Genomic DNA, 19,444 nt, shown 5'->3' on the forward strand with positions numbered 1-19,444 from the left:
TTGTCCAACCAATTAAAGGTTAAGGGCCTTGCTTTGTTAGCCCCCTTTCATGCTGTTCATCAATGGTCAGGACCGCCACAGGACCAGGTATTATTTAGGTGGTGGATCATTCTCAGCACTGCAGTGACAATGACATGGTGGTGGTGTGTTAGTGTGTGTTGTGCTGGTGTGAGTGGATCAGACACAGCAATGCTGCTGGAGTTTTTAAATACAGTGTCCACTCTATTCGACACTCCTACCTAGTTGGTCCATCTTGTCAGAGACGATCGCTCATCTATTGCTGCTGTTTGAGTTGGTCGTCTGCTAGACCTTCATCAGTGGTCACAGGACGCTGCCCACGGGGCGCTGTTGGCTGGATATTTTTGGTTGGTGGACTATTCTCAGTCCTGCAGTGACAGTGAGGTGTTTAAAAACTCCAGCAGCGCTGCTGTGTCTGATCAACTCATACCAGCACAACACACACTAACACACCACCACCATGTCAGTATTACTGCAGTGCTGAGAATGATCCACCTCCTAAATAATACCTGCTCTGTGGTGGTCCTGTGAGAGTCCTGACCCTTGAAGAACAGGGTGAAAGCAGGTTAAAAGAGTATGTCGAGAAACAGATGGACTACAGTCAGTAATTGTAGAACTACAAAGTGCTTCTATATGGTAAGTGGAGCTGATAACATGGACAGTGAGTGTAGAAACAAGGAGGTGGTTTTAATGTTATGGCTGATTGGTTTTGTGGTTTAGACACGACCTCTCTAATATTTGCACTTTAAAAAGAATGTATTAATAAATGTAAAGCGTAACAAAGTTACCTTGATTTAACTTGCTAGCTTGCCATGGTTCCTTTCTGCTTTGAACTTTCTGTCTTCTGGTTGTGCATGAAGTCCATTCGAGTTTGACGTTTACGTTTAGCTTTGTGTGGATTGAGGCTGTACGAGGCACGTTAGCCACTCAACCTTTGCTCTCCAGCTGATCTGGACATTCATCCAACCCAGATATGTGGCTGGATCTCAAAACCTTCATCATTACTAAGCACGCTTTCCTTTGGGACGCCACTGGGGTCATACTGCCAGCCTGGTATTGGATGCATTCGCATGAATTTAAGTGCATGCCTCGAACGGACTGTCGTTCTGTCCACGTTCCACCCCTCCAACAAATCTGCCGGGCTCGATGGGGCGTGTTTGCTTTTGTGAATTGTGATTCTCAGTCTCTTCTTGTCAGGTCAATCTGTTTGGCGACAGGCTGGCTCCCGCCTTCTCAACTGCCATTTTGTCGTCTCAGCACACTCAAAAAACGGTATGTGGCAACCCAGGAGTTCAACGGTTCCCCTTCCCTTCTTGTCCTTATCTCTCTTATAAAGACGCCAGAATCAGACTGTTCAGTTTGCATGAATGATTACGTCGCACCCAGGGTCTCGTTCTTCTTCCTGCACGGTGCTGCTCCTTCCTTAGGCAACCTGCGCCGCCCTTCTTGATTGTATTGATCTGATTGACCTTTTTCCTGACTGTCCTTCAGGTTTCGGTACCCAGCGTGCCGGGGTCACCGGCGCTTGTCCGAGCCAGCCCGAGCTCGAGCCCTACCAGTGTCAATCGCAAGATCTCTCCCCAGGCGCTGCTTGTGGGGAAGAGTCCCACCAGCCAGACCCAGATGCTCCTGAGGGCTCAGATGGTAGGAGAGCATGTTTCTTTACTGAATATAATTTGCTTGTGCAGATTTCATCTCTCTAGAAAAATATAAGGGCAGGGAAATGTAGTTTTTTAGGGTTGGGAACTGAAACTGGTTCTAATTTAGAATCAGATGCAAAACGGCAGGTACCGGGTACACGCATGCATTCATGCTATAGATAGAAACGCATTTCCGTGAAGGCCATCTCTCTGCACATGCTTGCAGATGCTTGTATGTTTTTAACCACTTCAAAAGCCATCTAGTTTACTGTGAAACTCACCCTCACCCTAACGCCCACACTAACACTTCTAAACCTGTGGGCAACGAGAGACCTGTACCTGCACTAGTCCTTTCTGGTCCTAGTTACCTCCGTTTCTTCTCTTGTGTGTCCAATCTGGCAGTTGATTCTAACGTCCACAGTGCGACCTGATGCGCCTGTCCTGTCCTCTTCTTCTTCCTCCTCTTCCCCCTCCTCTTCTTCACCTCGATTCCCTTCCTCCCAGGTGAGCTTCTCCTTTCTTCTTTCCTTGTTGTGTCTCGAACTGTACCAATCACCCCACAGTCAGCTCTGATTGTAGAGGCTCAGTGGAACCAGATTTTTAGTTAATCTCAGGTGCAAAATGTCATTCAGTTTAATAGGAATAAACTGGGGTTCCTATTTTCATAGAAATGTAAAGCTTACTTGACTGTGGACAGTGTTACTTATACTGTATACACAACTTGCTGTATGTTTTTCAATCATTCAGTCACAGTAAAAGTGCAGCAGCAGAAATCATTAAACTATTAGAACTGTATTGCTGTAGCTTAAAGTATTAGTCTAAGCCTGGCCACGCCCACTTAGCAATAAAGAGCCGATAATGTGGCCGAGCCTCAGTAAATCATCCAAAGTAATTATGGTTCATCGTGTCTTTTGCTCTCTTTCCTCCGACTTCAGCTCCAGAACCTGACACTCCGCCCGCCACCCCCTGGCACTCTGACCATCCCACCGAATCTGCCCCTCAAATCTGCGTCTCAGTGCCACCCCCCGGCCCTGACCCGCTCCAGAGTGCCCACCTTAACTCCGAGACCCGGTCCGCCAGTCAGCTCCCCTGGAACGGAAGCAGCAGCGAAGACGGAGGGCACGTCGGTCCCCTCGCAGCCACCGCCGGCGCCACACAAAGCTCTGCCTGTACGCCATCTTACAGTGCCGGCTCCGTGTAAGACACTTTACTGATTTAGTTTGAATGTCTGTTTTTCTTTCCAAAATTTCTGTTTGTATATTTTTATTCTGTTTAGTTAAACTATAGTTAGATGAATGGTTTGGTAAATTGATGGATGGATGGGTTGCTGGATGGATGAGTAGATGTATGGATGAATGGGTTGCTGGATGGATGGATGGATGGAAGAGTTGCTGGGTTGCTGGGTTGCTGGATGGAGGAGTAGATGGATGGATGGAAGAGTTGCTGGGTGGATGGACGGATGGATGAATGGGTGTATGGATGAATGTGTAAATGGGTGGCTGGCTGGATGAACGGATGGATGGATGGATGGATGGCTGAGTGGATGCATGGTTAGATGAATGGATGGATGGATGGCTGGATGGATGTATGGATGGATGAATGTGTTGTTAAGTGGATGAATGGGTTCCTGAGTGGATGGATGGATGAATGAATGAATGGGTTGTTGGGTGGATGGATAGATGGATAAATGGGTTGCTGGATGCATGACTGGGTGGATGGCTGACTGGCTGAATGGATGGATGGATGAATGAATGAATGGGTTGCTGGATGGATGAATGGGTTACTGGGTGGATGGATGGATGGATGGCTGGCTGGATGGATGGATGAATGAATGGGTTGCTGGGTGGATGGATGGATGAATGGGATACTGGGTGGATGGATGGTTGGATAAATGGGTTACTGGGTGGATGGATGGATGAGTAGATGGATGAATTTATAAATGGGTGGCTGGCTGGATGAACAGATGGATGGATGGATGGCTGAGTGAATGCATGGTTAGATGAATGGCTGGATGAATGGATGGCTGAATGTATGGATGAATGGGTTCCTGGGTGGATGACTAGGTGGATAAATGGTTGGATGGATGAATGGCTGGGTGGATGGATTGATGGATGTCCGGATGAAGAAATGGGTGGATGGATGGATGGATGAATGGGTTACTGGGTTGCTGGTTGGATGAATGGCTGGATTGATGAATGGTTGGCTCAGTGGATGGATGAATGGATGGCTGGGTGGATTAATGGGTGGCTGGATGGATGAATAGATGGGTGGTTGGGAGGATGGCTGGCTGGATTTTTTTATTATTCTGATTCGGTTCTCTGTGTTTGCAGCGATGTACGCCCCAGCCCACTCTCATGCCCTTGCCAAGCAAAAGCTAACCAGCAGCAGTTTAAAAAGACCCCACAGTCAGATCAGCATCCCCCAGCACCCGTTCCCCTCAAGGCAGCACCATCCAAATTCTCCTTCAGTCGTACCAAAGAAAGCCTTTCCAGAGCTGAAGCGCTGCCTGCCCAACCAGCCCTCGCAGAGCGGCTCGACGCACGTCTCCGCTGTGCCCATCACTGTGCCCACTCTTAGCCGAACCCACCTTACCCCACCTACGCTGTCCCTACCCTTGACCTCCTCCGCCCCTGCCGGTTCCTTACTGGCCACCAAGCAGCTGTTAAGGATCGCGCTGTCCTCCGCCTCCGCCCAGTGCGCCAACGGCCAGTCGAAAGTATCAAAAATGTCCCCGTCTCACGATCTCATCCAGTCGAGGCCTCAAGTGTCTCCCGCACCTGCCCAGTCGCCACAGGCTTCCAACGTGTGCCCGCAGCTGGTGCAGCTCTCGCCCTCCAGACAGACCTGGACCTCCCCTCAAAGAGCGTCCCCTCCCTCTCCGGTTCTCCCACTCGTCTCCACCAGCAGCACCTCCTCCTCTGCGCCTCCGCAATCACCCCTCGCTTCCTTTACTCACACGAGCGACGCGTCCAAGGACACCAACGTTTCCAAGCAGAAGACAAAACCGGGAGACGACGCTGAGGAAGTGGCACAGGATCTCAAAATCTCAGTATCACAGACGCAAAATGTGGAACCGGAACCGAACCGGACGTCACAGGGTGCCGGAACCGATGCCCAGCTGTCGGAAGCTGCGAACAAGTCCGCAGTGAGTCTTCATTTGTTGGGTTATATGATGTCACGTGTCATGTGATTGCAAGTTGTTTGCTGTATATATACAGTAGTTACTGTACTGTACAAGGTCAGTAAAGTCATGGTGTGACCAGTTGACTCTGGAGGAACTCTAGTGGCCTTCTCAGAGCCCTGGCTTCAACTAAACAGCACACAGCTGTAAAATATGGTAGTGGTAGCATCATTTTATGGAAATACGTGTCCAGAATGAAAAGCCTGGCACTAGGAAGGATGTGTAGGCACACAAACCCAAGCCAACACTGGTCAATCTTTAATTGGCTTTGAAAGTCTTGATTTTAATCTAATGGAAGATCTGATCTGTGGCAGGACTTCATGGTGGTATACAACCACTCCTCAAATAACCTAGCAGGACAAATTCTTGATGTCTGCAGAGTTAATTGACGCCAATCCATAACCACTACTGGCAAGTTCAAAGTCTTATTATTTTGGTCTCCCAGGCACTTGGGTGGCATAGCGGTGTCTGGTTCCTCTCAAGGTTTCTTCCTGTAATTTTAAGGCCACTGTCGCCCTCGGCTTGCTCAACAGGGAGTTTTTGGTCTGTCGGTCCTGGAGTCTATAAAGACAATTGAGACAATGTCCATTTGACCTGACTTGACTACATTAAGCAAGCCCAGCACCACAGGAATCCAGGGTTTGAATCCCCAGTGGTGCTATCGTCTACATACCGGTTGGTCGTCTACATACAGACACGATTTGCTGTGTCTAAGGGAGGGGTGGGTGCCTGAGGCTCCACGATAAATTGGCGTCCAGTGTGGGGTCTGTTACAGCATCGCTCCCAGTGATTCTATTCTAGGGAAGCCGGACCTACCGGGATGAACCGGTGGTCAAATGTGGAATGTGTCCGGCACTGTAAGTAAAAGTCTTCCATCATCCTCCAGGTCTGTAAGAGAACGGTCACTGTTACAGAGGAAAAACTGTCTGAGAAGACCCACCCCGCTGAGCGAGAGGACCTCTGCGAGGACACGTCTGCTCTCTCAGACAATCATTCAGGTATTCAGAATGACACGTGACTTTCATGCTCTTTTAGAATTGACTCAGTACTTTCAAAATGAAGCCGAGGTTTAATTTTTGATGCGGAAACCGTGCAGCATTTTCCAGCACAGCACAGTTGCATGAAAATGAAACGCATGAAAGTTTGTGAACCCTTTCATTGTGTAATTACTAGAAATCTGATCCTTTATACACCTCCTTGTTTCTACACTCACTGTCCATTTTATCAGCTCCACTTAGCATATAGAAGCACTTTGTAGTTCTACAATTACTGACTGTAGTCCATCTGTTTCTCTGCATGCTTTGTTAGCCCCCTTTCATGCTGTTCTTCAATGGTCAGGACCCCCACAGGACCACCACAGAGCAGGTATTATTTAGGTGGTGGATCATTCCCGGCACTGCAGTGACGCTGACATGGTGGTGGTGTGTTAGTGTGTGTTATGCTGGTATGAGTGGATCAGACACAGCAATGCTGCTGGAGTTTTGAAACACCTCACTGTCACTGCTGGACTGAGAATAGTCCACCAACCAAAAATATGTGCAGCCAACAGCGCCCCGTGGGCAGCGTCCTGTGACCACTGATGAAGGTCTAGAAGGTGACCGACTCAAACAGCAGCAATAGATGAGCGATCGTCTCTGACGTTACATCTACAAGGTGGACCGACTAGGTAGGAGTGTCTAATAGAGTGGACAGTGAGTGGACACGGTATTTAAAAACTCCACTCATACCAGCACAACACACACTAACACACCACCACCATGTCAGTGTCACTGCAGTGCTGAGAATGATCCACCACCTAAATAATACCTGCTCTGTGGTGGTCCTGTGGGGGTCCTGACCATTGAAGAACAGCATGAAAGCAGGTTAAAAAAGTATGTAGAGAAACATATGGACTACAGTCAGTAATTGTAGAACTACAAAGTGCTTCTATATGGTCAGTGGAGCTGATATAATGGACAGTGAATGTAGAAACAAGGATGTGGTTTTAGATTTCTTGTTTGTGTCCTCTCTTTTTAGCCATTTCCAGTCTTTCCTCTGACCTGTCGCCAGTCCAGTCCTCTACCGTACGACCCCTGGACGCGTCCCCCGCCAGCTGCAGCTCCCCCACCAAATGCCCAGCCGTATCAGACAGACAGCCTTCTCAGCAGTCTTCTTTCAGCGACACGGGCACGGCGGAAACGGCCAAACCGGTCATCCTCACTCACCTGGTGGATGGATTTATCATTCAGGAAGGGCTGGAACCGTTTCCGGTACGTTCTACAGTATATATACAGCAATTATACTTCATGTATTACAGTCAGGTTTAGAAATGTCAGTCTGTGTTTCGTAATGATGTTATTTGACTACAGTATTCTGAAGTACTAGGTTAAACTGCTTGTTTTTGGTACGTTTTCTAGGTGAACAAGTCGTCGCTTATGGTGGGTCAAAACTGTGGTTCGGGGCTGAATGGGACAAGTGGGTCGGATTTGTATAACGCCACTTCGGATGACTCGACTGACTCAGACGCCACCGTTACAAACAGTGGGTACCGTTCCTATTGTTTCAGTCAATATTCTAACCCAGGGGTCACCTACCTTTTTGAAACAGAGTAATACGAAGGGCTGCTTGTCTGATACAAACTTGGTTCACCTTTATTGATAATAATAATAATGAATATTCATATATGTGAATAGACTATTTTAAGAACATACCCTGTGGACGACTCACGTGGTCCCTGCGGGCAGCCAGGTGTCCACGGGCACCGTGTTGGTGACCCCTGTTCTAACCTATCTGTACTAAACTCTGAATTCTAAGTCATTGACTCGATAAATGAGATTTTATCAGGCCTGTGTGGATATAAGGGTGTAAACTGTACAGTTTCGGGATTGACTGGGCGCTCACATTGGGTGTCTCTTGGGTGTGCAGGTCATGTCGGAGGCGAACCCAGACTCGTGCTGCAGTGTCATTTCTGCAAGAGGAAAGGGACGGCTCAGACGTTCGCCCGCTCCAAACGCTTCTGCTCCAAGTCGTGCGCCAAGAGGTAGGACCCGTAAGGTTCCGGAGTACCTTAAGAACACAGCTAAGAGTGATTGTGATATTCCGGAATATTCTGCTAGCACACCAGCACCGAGATTCTGAACTCCTCGGTTCTGACGGGCATAATCTGGCCACCGTATCTGCAGGGTGGGGGCCGGACTATGTTTGAATGGGTGGGTCTTCGTACGCTGTGTAAGGACCCTGATTGGTGGAAGAGACGCCTGTGCAGAATGCAGGGGCGAGAAGAGAAGGTGTGTACACGTGCTCTCCTTGGATGCGATCGGGTATCTCTCAGCAGCGATGGACAAGTGATTGTGATTCTCCTACTCCGACCCCACTCCCTCAGACACAGCCACGTGTCTGTTACGCGCCCGGTCAAGTCATCGAGACTCAAACTAGAGTGGTGGACCGGCGCGTTAGACTGCTGTGGTCCCCAAGAGCCCCCACTACGTATTTCTATCTTACAGCTTGAATTCAAAATTAACTGTCTGACTGTAAGAGAAATAAATAGAGAAATATAAACATCTGCGTTCATGAATCAGCCATCAACGATGCTTAACCATTTGTTAATGATGCTTTTAAACTTACACATATTTTTAATGTTCCTATCTGCTGTCCGGACTGGATAGACCTTGTTCTTTTGTAAACAGTAAATGTTTTGCTGTTGATATAATTTAAGACACACATTGTACACAGTGTAAGGTTGACTAACCACAGTGAGGAAAGGTATTGGTGGTTTCCTGTACGTACTTACAAATACACCTCTCATCAAAAGCAGCTTTTATAGAGCTCAGTCAACCATTTACATATAGAGACATAAATGGCATGGTCTTGGGGTTTAAATAACTTCTGTGATGGCTGAATTATCATAAGATGATAAAAGCTGCTGGAACCTGATGGTTAAACAGCTGGGTGATGCTGTTTAACGCCAAGCAAGCTTCACGTTATCGTTGGCTTTACAACAGCTCCCGGTCATGTACCCTAAACCTCAGCTAAAATCTGTTGCTGATGGACAAAGTCACATGGACTACATGGTTTTGGGTTTTTTTTGGACTGTGCTCCATGACATCCATGTTCCACCAGCTTGCAATTACAACTGACCATCCAGACAAGTTACCTGTCAGCATTTTGGTTTTCTGTTAGTTTCTTGGGACTAAAGCAACAACAAACAAGTTGACATATAGGTTAGAGCGGGTTTTCTTAGAACCGCGGTGTTATATACCTATATTTTTTAGTTTGACACGTCAACCAAGCAGTAGATACGACCCAAACAAGATTATTTAAGTATTTAGATGCAAAGTAAGACCATTAAAGGGTTAACAAGGGAGCACTGTTTTAATAAGTTTTTAATACATAGGCAAACTAGCCCTATTTATATGGGCACTGACATGGAATTAGGAGGCCACGCTGCTTTCATGATTGCTTTCTGCACCAACCGATTATTAATCTGTTGCTATTGTACAGGATGCCAACAGGGGGCGACAGTGCTGCACACGTTAATCCACATATCACAGGATCAGCGTTTACTTTTACATTTGCATTTTTGGCTTTTTGATCCAAAGCCACTTAGTACTGTGACAGTGTACAGTCTAAGCAATTGAGGGTTAAGGGCCTTGGTGACGGGCCCACCAGGGCAACCTGACAGTTACTAGTCAAGTCAACTTTATTTATATAGCTCTTTTTACAATAGACATTGTCTCAAAGCAACTGTACAAAATCCAGGACCAACAGATACAAAAACCCCTGTTGAGCAAGCCGAGGGCGACTGTGGCAAGGAAAAACTCCCTACTAGTATTACTAGTCCAGTACCTTAACCACTAGACTAAAAAGACACACCTACGTATTCACTCTGCCTTTTATCCTCCCTCCAGGTTCAGTTACACCAAGCGTTTCCGGGCCATGAGGCGCTGCGTGAGCGAAGGTGGGCACCGATCAGAATTCAACGGCGCGAAGGATGGGATAGACGAAGACGCCTTTCAACAGGTCTGCTCCCGATACTTTTCACGCTTGCCCTTGACTGCACCGCTGCTTCATCATCTTCCCTCACTCTTGTCACGCGTTTCAGGTAAAGCACAGCACCACACAGCAGTGGAGGATCCTTCAGCGCCCTCCGCAGGAAGGCGAGAGCGAGGCGGCCGTGCCCATGAAGACCCGGTTGCGCAGGCACACCGAGCAGGGTGTTGGCGAGCGAGAAGCCGGGACCAGGGAAGCCGCGAGCGAGACCAAGAGTGCTCCGACTTCGCCGCTGGATGTGGCGGCGCCCACGGATCTGTCGTCACACTCCAGACCTGCTCAGTGGACTGTGGACCAAGTGTGGAGCTTTATATCTAACCTACCAGGTACGTTCATCGCCTCAGTTGTGTCTCTTTGGACTGTGGGAGGAAACCGGAACTCCTGGAGGAAACCCATACAGACATTAGGAGAACATGCAAAGTCCATACAGACAGGATGCTGTGAGGCGACAGTGCTACCCACTGAGCATTAGTGCTGCCCCCATAGTAATGGTCAGGACCCCCACAGGACCACCACAGAGCAGGTATTATTTAGGTAGTGGATCATTCTCAGCCCTGCAGTGACACTGACATGGTGGTGGTGTGTTAGTGTGTGTTGTGCTGGTATGAGTGGATCAGACACAGCAGCGCTGCTGGAGTTTTTAAATACCGTGTCCACTCACTGTCCACTCTATGAGACACTCCTACCTAGTTGGTCCACCTTGTAGATGTAAAGTCAGAGACGATCGCTCATCTATTGCTGCTGTTTGAGTCGGTCATCTTCTAGACCTTCATCAGTGTGTACAGGACGCTGCCCACATGGCGCTGTTGGCTGGATATTTTTTGGTGTTTTTGGTTGGTGGACTATTCTCAGTCCAGCAGTGACATTGAGGTGTTTAAAAACTCCAGCAGCATTGCTGTGTCTGATCCACTCATACCAGCACAACACATACTAACACACCACAACACCAAATAATACCAACTCTGTAGTGGTCCTGTGGGGGTCCTGACCATTGAAGAACAGGGTGAAAGCAGGCTAAATCAGTATGCAGAGAAACAGATGGACTACAGTCAGTAATTGTAGAACTACAAAGTGCTTCTATATGGTAAGTGGAGCTGATCACATGGACAATGAGTGTAGAAACAAGGTGGTGGTTTTAATGTTTTGGTTGACTGGTGTATATATTTATGTAGTCAGTCGTATGTCTGATGTTAAGCAAAACCTTGTGATCTTCTCAGGGTGTCAAGACATTGCCGAATCGTTCCGGGTGCAGGAGATTGACGGACAGGCCTTGCTGCTGCTCACCGAAGACCACTTAATGAGTGCTATGAATGTCAAACTGGGACCGGCTCTCAAAATCTGTGCCCGGATAAACTCCCTGAAGGAAGGAGGGAGATAAAGCGAGACAAAACGAGACAGAACCCCGACAAGACGAGGAAGGAAAAAAAACCCTGAAGGATAGTGTGGACTTCGTTTGCCCTTGCAGCCGATCAGAGCACTTGCCAATAGATTAGAGCCATTATGTGCACTTTAAGAGACGTGTTGAGATAACGTGTTTGTATTTGCTTGAACTGAGCTAGCCTAACATAACAGTAGCCTACAAGTACCCTTAGCGTCTGTCCGAAAGCATGATAGCAATATAATGCTCCCTTTTCCTGTCTGCGTAAATACCAGATCTATATCCAGTCCTAGGAGGGAAATGTTCGTGTCTGCTTTGTTTCGTTTAGTTTTTTTTTGTACGGAATAATCATAATCAGGGTCGTCGAGTTTCTATTTTTCACAGAAAGGAAAGAATGGCTTCCTGCGTGTGTTGCGGCGAAGCCGGAGAAAGATCGGAAGTGCTACTATCGTGCGCATGTCCCGCTGTAGATATTTTCCTATCGTACTGTATATGTGTACATGTATAAGAATGCAGTGCTTCGTGTGTATAAATCTATACAAATGTTTTGTGAAGGATTTGTAATATTTAATATATTTGTCTTCTAAGGCTTGATGAAATGCAAATGCGAACAGTTTTTAAGCGTTTTTAAATGACGTCCGACTTGCTGAAAAGATTATGTAGGCTTTAAAAAAAAAAAGAAGAAAAAGAAAATAAACAGGATTCATGTCCCGGAGTCGGAACGGAACACGGCAAAACGTTGGAGGTACGCGGCAGGACACGGCAGTTTCGCCTAATCGAGGTACAGCAGGGTGGTGCCTTTTTCTGACGTGGAGACCTTAGGAAACTGCTGTAGACATTGTACTTTATTAGAGTGTCATTCAAGTGTTTGTCACGATTACATTACCTTTCTTGTGCCATTTTTAACTATTTAATTAAACAAACTACATTTTGTTACTGAATGCGGAATGATTTTTTGCATAAATTAGCTTGGATTTACACCGATCAGCCATAACATTGAAACCACCTACTTTGTTTCTACACTCACTGTCTATTTCACCATATAGAAGCACTTTGTAGTTCTACAATTACTGACTGTACTCCTTCTGTTTCTCTGCGTACTTTTTACCTGCTTTCACCCTGTTCTTCAATGGTCAGGACCCCCACAGGGCCACTACAGAGCAGGTATCATTTAGGTAGTGGATCATTCTCTGACATGGTGGTGGTGTGTTATGCTGGTATGAGTGGACACTCACTGTCCACTCCTACCTAGTCGGTCCACCTTGTAGATGTAAAGTAAGAGACGATCGCTCATCTATTGCTGCTGTTTGACTTGTTCATCTTCTAGACCTTCATCAGTCGTCACAGGACGCTTCCCATGGGGCGCTGTTGGCTGGATATTTTTGGTTGGTGGACTATTCTCAGTCCAGCAGGGACAGTGAGGTGTTTAAAAACTCCATCAGTGCTGCTGTGTCTGATCCACTCATACCAGCACCATGTCAGTGTCACTGCAGTGCTGAGAATGATCCACCACCTAAATAATACCTGCTCTGTGGGGGTCCTGACCATTGAAGAACAGCATGAAAAGGGGTAACAAAGCATGCTGAGAAACCGATGGACTACAGTCAGTAATTGTAGAACTACAAAGTGCTTCTATTTGGTAAGTGGAGCTGATAAAATGGATTCCCAGGTGATGCTGTCTGGGTACTTTTTGTGTGGAGTTTGCATGTTCTCCCCTTGTCTGTGTTGGGGTTTAAATTGGATATTGGATATATTGACAGTAAGTTATACCAGAGGTGATGATGTACATGTGGTTTCAGCATCATGAGCTTCCTTTTGTTTGAAGGAAAGAAGGGGTGGGAACAGAAAAGCTTCCCTATAAAAGCCAAATCCCCCTGAATATGATGTTTTTTATGACCAGTTCCTCCACAGCCTGTGTTTCATCCCCCAGCTGACCAGAGAATCATGAAACCTTAATAACAAACCACAACAAAAGTGATTTTTCAGCAGTTCCAGAAAAGCAAAGTTACTTCTGCAGTTTTTCTCCTGACTGGACCAGATCTGGGGGATTATGTCTCAGAGCTGTCGGCTGCTGTGCGGCTTCTTCCTGAGCTGTCTGGGCTGGATCGGACTGATCATCGCCACCTCCACCAACGACTGGGTGATAACCTGCAGCTTCGGCATGCATACCTGCATCAAGATGGACGAGCTGGAGTCTAAAGGATTGTGGGTGGATTGTGTGATTTCTACATCTTTGTACCACTGCAGCACCCTTAATCAGATCCTCACACTGCCTGGTAAGAACCTGCAAGTCCTACAGTGTACAAATGTATACATGTTTAAATATAATGAAAGGCTAGTGAATGTGAGCCAAAAGTTTAATTTAATACAATAAAACACTTCATTATAACATTTGGAGTAAAGTTTAATTTCTTAATACTTGGCAACACCATATACACGTTTTGAAACGGACCATGGTCATTTCTTCGTACAAAAGTTCAGATTTCTGAGTCTTTTTGAGTCTTTAAATCTTTTTAATGGAGGAAGGTGAATTTGATCTTACTATCAGAAACGTATTTAAGTTAATAAATTTTCAGCTATTGTTCACCTGTTATAGATTAACAGTATGAACATTATATCAAACATGAATAGACGTCAATGTTCTTTTCAATTGGTAAAAGATTTATTATAATGCAATTCTTTAAACTAAAGTCACATGATCAGCATAACATTTGGAGTAAAAACTTTAATTTGGAGTAAAGTTTAATTTCTTAATACTTGGCAACACTATATACACGTTTTGAAATGTCATATCAACATTATATCAAACATGAATGAACGTCAGCGTTCATAACATTTGGAGTAAAAACTTTAATTTGGAGTAAAGTTTAATTTCTTAATACTTGGCAACACTATATACACGTTTTGAAATGTCATATCAACATTATATCAAACATGAATGAACGTCAGCGTTCATAACATTTGGAGTAAAAACTTTAATTTGGAGTAAAGTTTAATTTCTTAATACTTGGCAACACTATATACACGTTTTGAAATGTCATATCAACATTATATCAAACATGAATGAACGTCAGCGTTCATAACATTTGGAGTAAAAACTTTATTTTGGAGTGAATGTTTAATTTCTTAATATTTGGCAACACTTATTTTTAAGTGGAACATGCCCATTTTTTCGTACAAAAGCTCAGATTTCTGAGTCTTTTTTTGAGTCTTTGAGTCTTTTCCATCCTATCAGAAACGTATTTAAGTTAATACATCAGCAGCCAAAAGATGTATTATAATGCAATGCTTTAAAGTAAAGAGTCACATATTCAGCATAACATTTGGGAAAAAAAACTTTAATTTGGAGTAAAGTTTAATTTCTTAATACTTGGCAACACCATATACACGTTTTGAAACGGACCATGGTAATTCCTTTTTGAGTCTTTTCCATCTCATCAGAAACTTAAGTTAATACATTAGCAGCCATTGTTCACCTGTTATAGTTATATAATATCAACATTATATCAAACATGAATAAACGTCAATGTTCTTTTCAATTTTTTAGGATTTATTATAATGCAATGCTTTAAAATAAAGTCACATGATCAGCATAACATTTGGAGTAAACACTTTAATTTGGAGTCATTTTTAATTTCTTAATACTTGGCAACACTATACATGTTTTGAAACGGACCATGGTTGGCTCGGTGGGTAGCACTGTCGTCTCACAGCAAGAAGGTCCAGGGTTCGATCCCCGGGCGGGGCGGGGCGGTCCGGTCCGGGTCCTTTCTGTTTGGAGTTTGCATGTTCTCCCCGTGTCAGTGGTTTCCTCCCACAATCCAAAAACATGCAGTCAGGTTAATTGGAGACACTGAATTGCCCTATAGGTGAATGGGTGTGTGTATGTGTGTCTACCCTGCGATGTACCTTAGTCGACCAGGGTTTTACTGTGTGCCTTGCGCCCATTGAAAAGCTGGGATAGGCTCCAGCATCCCCTCGTGACCCTCATTGGATAAGCGGTTAAGAAAGTGAGTGAGTGTGTATTCAATTATTAAAATAATTACTTTTTTCTGTGTGTGTGGAACTAAAATTACTCAAATTAAAAGACACCAACTAAACCACCACAGAAAAACTACATTTAAAAGTAAACAAGCTGGTCCCACTACCTGCAATGCTTTCCCATTGTGTATAATAACCCAGGAGTACATAACCAGACTATCATTGACTATGACAAAAGTAGATTTGACCCTTTTAAGTGTATTTTAATCCAGCTTTCTCCTGATCCTGACCATATCTGATAACATATGAATACACCCTTTTAATATATTTACCGAACTGTACTGGAGTCCGACCCCATCAGGACTGAAATGAATGACCCCTTGGTGTATTAAGATCTGATCAGATTAAGCAAAGAAATATATCATATTACACCATTATTTATACCATAAGTTATTGTTTTGTTTCTATTTGCATTGAGCTTAGATTTAATCCTTGTTTATCATTTTTAACGATTTGCTTGTAGCGTATATCCAGACATGCCGGGCGCTCATGGTGTCCGCCTCACTCCTCGGCCTCCCCTCTGTCCTGCTGGCGCTGCTAGCCACGCCGTGCTTCAAACTTGGCGACGAGGGTGACGGGACCAAACGCAAACGCGCCCTGTTTGCGGGAATCTTAAGTCTGCTCATGTGTAAGTGCTTCATATTTCTTATTTTTTGGCCAGATTTGCTGCTGGCATGGTGGGGCTGAGCTGTATTGTTTAGTAGGACAAACCTGGACCCTTTGGATGGGGCAAGGGTCCAGGTTTATAATTTCAACAGCTAATGTATACAGACAACAGTTCTCCACCCTCAAGAACTACACCCATGTCTGATATCCAGTGTGTGTCACTACATTATTATCATCTTTTTGCACTTGACTGTGACTCCGAAGTTCCTTCCTACAGGATAGAGGAAATATCTGAGTGATGTAGGGAAGACTAATCTATCGGCACAGTTGCTCTAATACAGCTGGTTTAAGTTTCACGTTGATGGAAGACACCGAGTAGGAAATGAGACTGGGAAACAGATGGAGACTCACCCACAACCTTAATTTAGGTTTTTTTTTTTATAACTGGGATTTCTTGTTCGGGTCATGAAGGGCTTAAATCATGCAACATTTACTGGTTTCATGCCTAGTTTAGTAATACAGCTGCTAAAATGAAGTATTAATTGGACACCGATCAGCCATCCTTGTTTCTACACTTACTGTCCGTTTTATCAGCTCCACTTACCATATAGAAGCACTTTGTTGTTCTCCAATTACTGACTGTAGTCCATCTGTTTCTCTGCATGCTTTTTTACCCTGCTTTCACCCTGTTCTTCAATGTTCAGGAGTGGCTTCTGGCTGGTATGAGTGGAGTTTTTAAATACCGTGTCCACTCACTGTCCACTCTATTAGACACTCCTACCTAGTTGGTCCACCTTGTAGATGTAAAGTCAGAGACGATCGCTCATCTATTGCTGCTGTTTGAGTCGGTCATCTGTAGACCATCATCAGCGGGTACGGGACGCTGCACCCGGGGCGCTGTTGCCTGGATATTTTTGGTTGGTGGACTATTCTCAGTCCAGCAGTGACAGTGAGGTGTTTAAAAACTCCAGCAGCATCGCTGTGTCTGATCCACTCATACCAGCACAACACACACTAACACACCACCACCATGTCAGTGTCACTGCAGTGCTGAGAATGATCCACCACCCAAATAATACTTGCTCTGTAGTGGTCCTGTGGGGGTCCTGACCATTGAAGAACAGCATGAAAGGGGGCTAACAAAGCGTGCAGAGAAACAGATGGACTACAGTCAGTAATTGTAGAACTACAAAGTGCTTCTATATGGTAAGTGGAGCTGATAAAATGGACAGTAAGTGTAGTAACATGGAGGTGGTTTTAATGTTATGGCTGATCAGTGTATAATAAATATTCTGTAAATGGGGTTGTAAATCATACCATTATTTTTAAATATATTTTTTACTATATTTAAGACAGCTTAGGACCTAAAAACATTTTAAGACACATTTTAAGACATTTACGGGTGTAAATACATTAAAATACCAATAAAACATCATTATGGTTTCATTAAGGTCCTTTATTTTCTTCGACAGCGGTCTGTGGCATAGTGTCGACGGTGTGGTTCCCGATCGGAGCTCATCACGAAGACGGCCTCCTGTCGTTTGGGTTCTCCCTCTACGCCGGATGGGTGGGCTCCGTCCTCTGCCTCCTGGGGGGCTCCGTTATGACATGCTGCTCGGGAGCCGACGCCCCGGCCCTGCGCCCCGAAAACCGCTTCTACTACTCCAAACAGAGCGGCCTTGCCGATTCGGTCCAGCCCACGAACAGTCACGCCAAGAGCGCACACGTCTGAGGGAGGGGAGACGTGGACTGGGATAGACTTCAAACAGAGGAACGTTTTATCTGTCTCGGGGGTGTTTTCTACTACCGTGGTTTGAAGATATGAGCATGAGGAGAGTGGTGTTATGGGTGATTTTTATTCAAAGCAGCGTTTCGTTCTGGACGTAAAACTTTCACTCGGCACGGACCCGGCAGATGAGGCCAGGAATTCAAAGTGAACGCTGGCCAATTTTTTATATAACCTGAATTGTTTTGAACTCTAGATAGAACGTTAACAACATGCTAACAATTAAGCGAGGCTTACAGCTTAGCCTTGTGCAAACCATGTATTCAAATAAAATCAGGTCATGTTGGAACTCTGGATAAATGCGTCCACAGTCAATCACCATTTTCATGAAACCCACCCTTTTTTTTTTTACTATGTGGATAGGGACCTCATAACTGATGCAATTACGACCTCTGTTGGCTGGTTGATGGCGCCTGCACGTGTCGAGGAATAATGCATCGATCAGGGTGTGGCTCTCCGTACACAAAGCAGATCCGCATATGAACTCGCCTCATGCAGGTGAAAAGATGCAGTCGGCTACTGCACACGTATCTGAGGTGGTGTGTGTTAGTCACGGCGGTGAGACCAGCATTTCCTCTCTTCCTCTCGGTAGAGTAATGCAATTGGGTAATTGGATATGACCAAACTGAGAGGAAAATTGGGAGGAAAATTGGGAAAAATGCAACAACAAAAAAAAGTGAAATGGCAAATGTTTAATAGCTTACTTAAGACCAGAATTAGTAAATATCTGGACAACATGATGAAACACGAATGTTAATACAATGTGATCAGTGCAGATTAAATATAGTAAAGTATACATGCATTCTAGGATTCTTAACCACGCCCTAGTTTTTAGGGCTCGCAAATGCAAACAGGCAAAATCCAACAACAAAACAATTTAAAAAACACTTATATATGTAGCTTTTATTATTCCAGAAACCAAAAAGGAGAACATTAAGTGCCATATTGGCTGATTTAATATTTTTATTAGATATAATCTTTAACCTGCTAGGCAGTTTTATCAGGTGCACGTTTTTATTGACTTTGGGTTTATTATTTTTCTTTTAAGAAATAGGACGATTGGACATGCATGTGCTGAGGAAGCTGATTTCCTCAGCGATTTGTGTTATAGAAATGTCAAAAACTACAAAAAAGTCTATTTAAATTACCTAACTCTGCAATGCCATGACAAATGTACAGCGGTACCTTGTAACTCAACGTCCCCTAAACACAAAATCTTTTAAACTCTGCGCCCTTCTGTACCCTTTAACTCAGCGTGTTCAGTTTGTTTTTAAAAATGTATTTATATAATTTCAAATTAATAATGAACAGCTGCTTTGTTCTGCGCTCGGTTTGAGCGGTGTGCTAATACGTCATCAAAGTATGCATATGAGACTAATCTGCATTTGTGTAAAATAACCATCAGATTCACTCTGAAAGCTCCACATGTATCTGTGCCTGTGTTTATCTGGATTTTCCTCCCTGTTTCACTTTTAAACTTGTGTTACAGCTCGAGGTGCTGAGAAACTGTGAGAATCAGAATCAGCTTTTTATTTCAGTGTTTTTATATTATATTTGTGTTATTTTCAGTGTGTAAGTGTCAAAAACAATGCATATATTTTAGGCTAGTGTTAAATAATGGGAGTTTTTAAACTTAATGCCACTCCCAGAACCAACTGACGTTGAGTTTCAAGGTACCGCTGCATATTTAGTTCAGCTGTATTATGCACATACATATCTTAAGTTCCCGAGTCTGCTCTCGATCACCTGCTCTTGAAAGAAAAGAA

General features: G+C 44.7%; 1 protein-coding gene across 8 annotated transcripts in view; it reads left to right on the forward strand.

The window, feature by feature from the left end:
* The window catches only part of LOC134301112 (claudin-11-like), a 20,719-nt gene extending 2,762 nt beyond the window's left edge, over nucleotides 1-17,957 (forward strand). The window contains exons 3-15 of one of the 8 annotated variants that reach the window (XR_010007416.1): nucleotides 1,216-1,290; nucleotides 1,510-1,662; nucleotides 2,061-2,162; nucleotides 2,594-2,855; nucleotides 3,989-4,803; nucleotides 5,726-5,837; nucleotides 6,856-7,088; nucleotides 7,236-7,359; nucleotides 7,744-7,858; nucleotides 9,726-9,837; nucleotides 9,920-10,193; nucleotides 13,284-13,521; nucleotides 15,750-15,819. Coding sequence is in view for 7 of the 8 variants with exons in the window: in XM_062985669.1 (XP_062841739.1) it covers nucleotides 1,216-1,290; nucleotides 1,510-1,662; nucleotides 2,061-2,162; nucleotides 2,594-2,855; nucleotides 3,989-4,803; nucleotides 5,726-5,837; nucleotides 6,856-7,088; nucleotides 7,236-7,359; nucleotides 7,744-7,858; nucleotides 9,726-9,837; nucleotides 9,920-10,193; nucleotides 11,085-11,245 (2,538 nt within the window). In the remaining variant the exon portion in view is untranslated. Of the gene's footprint in view, nucleotides 1-1,215; nucleotides 1,291-1,509; nucleotides 1,663-2,060; nucleotides 2,163-2,593; nucleotides 2,856-3,988; nucleotides 4,804-5,725; nucleotides 5,838-6,855; nucleotides 7,089-7,235; nucleotides 7,364-7,743; nucleotides 7,859-9,725; nucleotides 9,838-9,919; nucleotides 10,194-11,084; nucleotides 12,187-13,283; nucleotides 13,522-15,749; nucleotides 15,915-17,364 lie in introns of those variants that run through there. The other 7 variants (XM_062985673.1, XM_062985669.1, XM_062985672.1 and 4 more) reach the window with 7 other exon arrangements.
* Nucleotides 17,958-19,444: the final 1,487 nt, after the last annotated feature.

This window comes from Trichomycterus rosablanca, chromosome 23 (genome assembly GCF_030014385.1).
Source record: "Trichomycterus rosablanca isolate fTriRos1 chromosome 23, fTriRos1.hap1, whole genome shotgun sequence".
In the NCBI taxonomy this organism is placed as follows: Eukaryota; Metazoa; Chordata; class Actinopteri; order Siluriformes; family Trichomycteridae; genus Trichomycterus; species Trichomycterus rosablanca.